At 33.5% G+C, this 8,333-nt stretch overlaps 1 protein-coding gene across 1 annotated transcript; it reads left to right on the top strand.

Annotated features, from left to right (window-relative positions):
• Positions 1 to 5,724: 5,724 nt before the first annotated feature.
• On the top strand, positions 5,725 to 7,668 carry HELRODRAFT_183691 (hypothetical protein; the record flags this gene model as incomplete). Its single annotated transcript, XM_009013279.1, has 5 exons — positions 5,725 to 5,807; positions 6,008 to 6,145; positions 6,385 to 6,488; positions 6,581 to 6,693; positions 7,570 to 7,668. 5 exons carry the CDS (start codon positions 5,725 to 5,727, stop codon positions 7,666 to 7,668), a joined length of 537 nt encoding a protein of 178 aa, XP_009011527.1.
• Positions 7,669 to 8,333: the final 665 nt, after the last annotated feature.

Raw genomic sequence — 8,333 nt, 5'->3', positions numbered from 1 at the left:
GATTCACCAGTGTTCATTGTTTTGGTTTTGCTGATGTTGACTTTGAATCCATGATCGGCGAGTCTGGTGTTTCAATTTTCAAACATCTGTGCTGCATTCTGCTCAGACGTGGCTCTTAAAACGATATCATCAGGCACCAACTATGATACATGAGGAACCAACTATGTCTTTTTTCGTACGCTTTGCTCGTTTTGCTATACGATACAGAGATTTAATTTGTTCACCTTTGCTTTTAGTGAGCCACTCACTGATCTGTCCGAGCCAGTGCAACTTGACGTCTTGTATAGTTGTTCTTCTCACGAAAATTTAATGGTCATCAACAGACTTTGATTTTTGCCATTGCTTATATGCAACTTTCTTTTCAGCTATTGCATTTTGTACCCTGTCATTCCACCACCAAGTGTCCCGTTCATGCTGACGTTTTGTAATAGTTTTCCCACAAACTGTAGTTGCAGCGTTTATCAAAACGATTCTGTATGTACTCCAATTTGTACTGGCTTTCGATGTATGTACTCCAATCTGTACTGACTTTCGATTGGTGGTCTAACTGTGTGGCGACAATCTGTTGAAATTTTTCTGGATGAATATTGCTTTTCAGCTTCCACGTTTTGATTCTTCGAAGCATTTGTTTAGACTTATAATTTGACAGTTCGACAACCAGGTCTGCCACAAGGAGTCTATGTTGGGCCACACATGATTCGCCAGGTTTTTGACGTTTTTGAATAGCCTTCGGTGTGGTTGCTTGACAGCGAAGAAATCAATTTCCGTGGCTGATGGCCCACTTTTGTATGTTATGAGATGTTCCAACCTCTTTCTAAAATATGTGTTCAGTAAACAAAACCCGTGACTTTCAGCAAACTCAAGGATGCTGTTGCCATCTTCATTCCGTTCTCCATAGCCAAAACCGCCATGTACGTAGTCAAAACCATCTGTTTTCTCTCTAACGTGGCCATTGAGATCGCTTCCAATCAGGATTGTTTCAGATTTTGGTATTGTTGAGATGGTGTCAGAGAATGCAGCCCAGAAGTCATTTTTTATTTCTTCTGATGTGAAAAAATAATCATGTTTGCTTTTCTATGCGAAGCTTGATCCACATGAAACGTGAATTAATCCTTTTAATATCCAGTACTTCTTGGGTTAGCGGTTCTCTGACAAAAATTCCAACACCATTTTTGGCCGTCTTTCGACCATTCCAGAATAGTTTATAATTTTCTTTGTCTGAGTTGACATGACAGACACCATTAGATTTCCATCAGGTTTCTTGAAGGCAGCAAATGTCAATCTTTTTACACTCGAGCATTTCTGCGATTTCCATGCTGCGGCCAGTCAGTGATCCAACATTGAGCGTTCCAAGTCTAAGTACCATAGAGAAGCCATTCTGAATTTTTCTGCAACATCCCTCCGCTATTGAATACTTCCCAGGGATTCTTGGTACCCCGTGGTACCACTTAAGGCCTGTTGGGGACTAGGGGCCGTTGTTTTTCTTTGTGATGGCATAGGAATAATTTGAGGAAAAGTTTTTACATCCGGACACCCATCCTGACGACAACCACCAGTTATAACCAGTTTTATGTCATGCCCAGGACCATATTAGAATAAGAAAATAATTTCACCAAATAATTCATTGAATTGGAGACATGCCGTTATACAGCAGAATGTGAGTTGGTGTAAATAACTCTATTAAGTTGATTTATAAATAATAAAAGTTAGTTTGTTAATAACTTGTTGACAATTATTATTTTGTGTCAATTAACAAACCTTGAGTTATTGAACATATAAAGCGTAAAGCCGAAAACTATTTAATTATATATTAAACAGACTGAATGAATACAGATAACTATAAAATATTTCAGTTGTTAAAGCTTCACACTAATCCAGATGAAAAAATTGGAGATCACAAGTTAGATAAGAAAAAATTATGTCAATAAGTTTTTGTTTATTTTGACAACAATGATGTGGAGTTTTATGGGGAAAGAAAAATCAAGTGTGAATCTAGGAAACACTAAAGCTGGTAAGTACGTTTTTGAAGTGACTTGGAAATTTCTCTGTACGTGAAATGAAAACATTCCATTAGAAGAAGAATGCACAAAAATGAACCTCTAGTCTTTTATCAAAAATTATGAGCATGCTCACTGGCTGAGGTCGTTAGGTAAAGTTTCAAAGGTTGTTGATATCGGAGATTTGATACGATGTTTAATTTCCCACGTTTTTTGGTCGCTAAAGACACTGCTTTTTCATATAAATTGATAGATAAGTAAACCAATCTTGGGTTTATGTTAGAAATGTTAAATAATTTAAAAGTTTCAAATTAACACTTAAAGCCACCCAAAAATGTTTTTTGACAATTAATGATTGAAAAGCAGTTGGAGTCTAAAAATTACTAATTTGTTTTAAAGTTTGAACCCGTGATGATTTAACCAAATTATAAAAATTATTAGTAAACACTTGAATTGTAAATATTTGTTAATTGTAAAATTAAAAAAGCATAAGTCAACTCTGCCAGCAACAGCACCTACCCCTTCTGGCAATATCCAGTTAGCGCAGGCTGACAGTTTGTTGCGTACATATTCTCCATCATTGATATTAATGATATCAATACATCGATATTGAATTTTTAAGTTCAAAATACCGATCTAAGTTTTGTTATTGAGTAGTTTTATGAAATCGAACCGAACTAAAACTGTATTAGTGGTAGAACCAAATCGAACCCGAACGCTACTCATGGTCAAATCCGTCGATTCGAACCGAATCCGAATTGAATAAAAAAGGGTTCAATTTCCATCTCTATTCTTTTTATTATTTTTTTTTTACAAACATTATAAATATTAACAATTCTCTATTTATTTTTTTTTAGAAGTGAATACGTGATAGTCAATAATCTCTTTGCCTTAGAACTTAGTTACAAAACCAGGCGCCATAACCATCTCACCACCCGACCTAATATAGTATTGTTGAAAAATATCAGCAACAGTAATCATTACAAAACATTAAAAAAAGTAGATTTATCTTGAAAAAAAAATTCACACAAATTATGCAGATCTCTAAATGCTTTATTTGAAAAAATTTAACGTTATTAGAAGTTAGATAGAAGTAATTTATACCTTGAAAGGATATTTTTCACTGCCAAGAAACAATACGTGTTCCAATATGTGCGGCAATCCATCATCATTGAATGTTTCGGTAGCTTAAAAAATCAATACATTGTTGATATGTTCTATGTTTTGATTCTTAATTTTATTAATTTTCTTTTCATATAAGTAAAAATTTGATTGTAACAGTATTTTAAGTAGTTGCATTTTTGTTATGCATGCAATGGCCAAAGTGTTTATCACAGTGTTTTTCAGCCAAAGAAGCTGCAGACAAATATTGTTGTGCAAAAATTGTCTACATTGCAACAAAGCTAGACTCAACCAATTTATGTTTAAGGAAAAATCGGAGTCTGCCGAGACTGTTCATTTGGAAAGTATTAATGCTAATTTATTGTCATTCATCTATCCATGTTTCAACCATCCATCCATCAAACCACTGTTACAAGATCAGTTGTCATTTCACCCTACAGGTTCATCTACATCCGCCATCATCTCTCTTACTTCTACAATAACATCTTATAAAAATAATAATTATGTTCATCTTATTACTGTCGACTTTTCTAAAGCTTTTGAAACTCTCAATCGCTTCTCACTTTCAAATTTCACTGACAACACTTACAATATAATAAAAAAATTTCTTTCTAATAGGAGTCATTCTACTTTCTTTAGCTCTACTCTTTCATCTACTCTACCTGTTAATTTTAGCGTAGTTCAAGATCCTTTATCATCAATGCTTCTATTCTCAAAACTTTTCATAGCTCTAATCAAATCATCAAATACGCTGACGACACCTACCTTATCATCCCATTATCTAACTCAAAAACCATACAATTAGAAAACGATGCAATCTGTCACTTTATTTCAATAAATGATTCAAACTTATCGATAACAATAGGCGTAAGAAAATAACATTACCTCCTGAACACCCATCAATCACTCGCACAAGTTAATTAAAAACATTAGGCAATCACATTCATCTCCACACTTAATATAGTACCTCATATCAATAACATCATCACAAAAAGCTTTCAAACATTTCACGCACTCAAAACACTCAGCTCACATGGTCTTCGAGGCATCGAATTATTCGATATCACTGAATCATTCATAATTTCACGCATCAAATATGCAGCTCCCTCTTGGTCTTGTTTTGCTACATAACAACTTCAGCAACTACAATCTCTCCTCAAGAAACTAATTGGCTTCAACTATTTACCTGCATCACATCCTATCGTCACTCAGATATTCAACACACTCGATTCAAGACAGTTCAGTTTAAGAAAGTAAAAAATAACAACAACCACGTCATCCATCCTCTACTTCCACAAATAAAAACTACAACACACAACCTTGGTCAACGCAAGCATAGCTATCTAGTCGCCACCCAATCTACATACCAGTGAAAGACATTCATTACAAAAACCTCAAGCAAATACACACTCAATAAAACTTTATCATTCACACAACTAGTTTTTATTTATCGATCACCTCGCTAACCCACTAAGTCATCATCTAGTCCATTGGTTTGCAATGTTCTGAGGTTGATAAATATATTGTCATCATATTGCATTTACTTCATTTTATTGTCAATTTGTTTTATTTTCTTTTTATTATTGTTATTTATTATTCATTTAATTCTATTTTACTTTACTTTTCATGTTTAAACATTATACTACTGCCTTGCATGCTGTAACAATTTCAGCGTGTTAGATCCTGATTTTTAAATAACAAAAAAAATTTAAGTCTCTGGAAGATGCCATTGGCCTTCAGGATAGCAGTTTGAATGAATTCAAGAATAAAGTCTTAACTTCTCTCTTACATCCATGAAGATGCTAGAAGAAAATGAAAAAATTATTAATTCAAAGGTTGAACAGAGTGAAAAAGAAATAAAACAATGTTCTGAGGTTGATAAATATATTGTCATCATATATTATACAGATGCAGAAATCAATAGTTGAAAACTAATCTAAAATAGTATCTCATAATGACTGAGAAAAGAGGAGAAACAATGTTATTTTATATTGTTACATACGTGAGATCGAGATAAAAATTAATAGTTCGAAATTGTTAAGTAAGCATACACTGAGAAATGAACCACTTGTAAATTTATTAGAATGTAATTAAAATGGTTGTAAAATTCATTTTATGGACGTGACATGGCTTGAGACACATTTACAACCAAATCGAGAGCAATATAAACGACACACAGGGAGAAAACACGAAGAAAAGGACGAGAATTAAGAAGAGGTCAGAAGAAGTTTCAAGCAGAAGTAGAGTCCTATTATCGCAGAGATATTTTGTGCGCGTGCTGCAAGCAAATTAGCGATAACGTCCGAGGAAAGTTTATCACGAAAAATTCTACACGCGGTCTGCGAGTGAATTACGATAATCTTCCGAGAAGAGAATACTGAGAATTTACGGCCAAGAAACATTTAACAAGAGAAGCTTAATTATTGACGATTAGTTTTATTCCGTGATTTACATGTCGATTAGTTAAATTCTACCACAAACGACTACACAAGAGTCAAGAGTCGGAAATTAATCTAATGATAATGTCGACTGCGACGCACGTGATATCGGGAAGCACGTGTAAACTGTGATGCACGTGACAACTACGACACTAATGTTAACTGCAATGCACGTGGTGTCTGCGATGCACGTGAAAACCATGATGCACGTGATAACACATGATGCACATGTTGACTGCGATGCAGAAAGGTAACATCACGTTGATGAAGAGGAAAATGATGACAACAATGATACAGGTTACATCAATCATGATGACGATTGGAAAGTAACCGGCTGATAGACTGACGAAAAGAACTAGTTGAATGAACTCACAAAATCAAATGATTCCAATGACGAAAAAGTGAACAAAGATAGGCTAGAAAGATTTGAAAAAGATGAAGTAACAACAGACGGAAATATTCTCAAGAGGAACTTAAAGAAATTAAAAGACAGATGAAACAGACGAAAGAACGGGAAAATGAAGATGACATAAGAGTGAAGCAAATGCCCAGAGAGTTCCAAGGAAGAAAAAGAGAAACAGTCCCAAGGTAATTTCACCATATCGTTAGAAAAGTTTGAAAATAAAAGTCGAAATAGATTGAATGAACTTCAAGATGAAATTGAAGAGCCGAAAAACGACTCGAAAGTGAAGAATAAGTACACTGATGAACAGAGCGCACAAACTGATGGCCTTCAGCTGATTATGTTGAATACCTGCAGAAGATAAGTGGAAGGATTGGAAAGGGTCGAGCCAAGTCACCACCTGGATCGGATAGCCCCTACTCAGAACCGGAAGATCAACACAACGAAGGGAATTGACCAAATCGAGGACGATTTTTGGTCTCGATGGGGGCAATGTAACAGACGTGAGATTGAGAAAAAAAACTAATAGTTAGAAATTGTTAAGCAATCATTGAGAAATTATAAGAATTTGTAAAAAATAAAAATGGTTGTAAAATTCATTCATGGACGTGACACGGCAGGTGACATTTACAAGAAGATCGGTAGCTATATAAACGACACCCGTGGTGAAAGCACGAAGAAAAGAAGAACGAGAATTAAAAAGAGGTCAGAAGAAGTTTCAAGCAGAAGAAAAGTTCTATTATCGCAAATATATATATATATTAATATATATATATATATTAATATATATATATATATATATATATATTAAGCAAATTAGCGATAACGTCCGTGGAAAAGTTTATCACGAAGAATTCTACAAGTGAATTACGATAATCTTCCGAGAAACAAATAAAACTTGAATAAAACTTGGATTTACGGCCAAGAAACATCTGACAAGAAGCTTAATTATTAACGATTGGTTTTATTCTGTGATTTACCTGTCGATTAGTTATTGTGCAGTATTCTAACGATTTTAACGATTGAATAAACGAGTGATTGATCACAGCAATGCACACAAGCGATTGCCAGCACTGTTTTCTTTCTGATAAAGTTCATCTTAAATAAGTCTGTTCAGGAGTCAAGAATCCACGTAGAGAAATAACCCTACCGACCCCTTGAATTTTCAAGGGGTCGGTTATAACAATATAATTTGAGAGAAAAGGGAGTCAACCAGAAATGCAGTTATAAATTTAGTAAAGTTTAGTATCTGATTTGGATTTAGATACAAAAAGTATTGAAGTTTCAAGACTATGTACAAAAACTAAATAACGATGAAAAACTCAGTTTTTTTTTATTTAGTTACCAAATCAAAATACCAAAATCTTCCTGCTTGCTAACTGTTCAAAGAAATCTGTAAAATTATTAATTTGTCTAAGAGAGATAGAAACAGCAATAATAAACATCTGGATGAAAAAACAAAGGAAATAAGATATGTCACTCATGCTTGAAGGAAAACCATGAGATTTTCATGTGGTTGCTTTTAAGAGGCAAAATTTAAAAGTGCAACAAATTTAAGTAATAGGAATGCATAAATTTAATTATCAACGTTGATACATTATCAAATAAGTTTGTGGGTCTACAGTCGTTATTGGGATGTCTGAAGTCTTCACCTGATTTAATTGCTTTAATGGAAGTCAATCCTAAAAATTCCAGCAATGATAGATAGATTTTCTGATATAATGGTCTTTTAATAAATTATAAGACGACTTTACAAGTTTCAGAAATTGTTATTACCTAATCCATTAAGAAGTATTTGACATTAAAAATTTGCTGCATTTCAAACAGGTTTTGGAACATTTAGTTTATTTATAGAAGCCCTACATCTAGTGCAAAAAATAATAATAATTTGTTGACATTAGTGAAAGATGTATAGGCAATGAAAGGTTTTCTGTTGATTGGTATTTTAATTTATTTAAAATAAATTGAAAGAGGGAGTAATGAAAAATTTGAAAACATATTTTTATATTATCAAAGATAAATTTTTGATACAACAAGGTTTAGAATTAGTTAATCAGCTAACATACTAGATCTGGTGATTTCCTTACAGGAGTTTGTTAAAAATATAAAATATTATTCTCAGCTTGGAAACAGCAACGATTCGGTGACTGAATTTATGGTTTCCGATGTAAGTTGCTCTACTAAAACGAGTTTTAAAAAATTTTGCTTTTTCTCTGGGTGATTTACAATGGATTAAAAACGCTCAAAGGGAATCAGTGAATAATAGCAACATTTAATTGTTTGGTTATAACATATTTTTGATAAAAAAAATTTTGATTGCTCATTTTGGTCTTGTGTACATTTTTAAAGTAAGAAAGTGTTATTGAGTGGGAG

Source organism: Helobdella robusta (genome assembly GCF_000326865.2).
Source record: "Helobdella robusta unplaced genomic scaffold HELROscaffold_115, whole genome shotgun sequence".
Taxonomy (NCBI): Eukaryota; Metazoa; Annelida; class Clitellata; order Rhynchobdellida; family Glossiphoniidae; genus Helobdella; species Helobdella robusta.
This window is presented reverse-complemented; position numbering and strand designations above follow the sequence as displayed.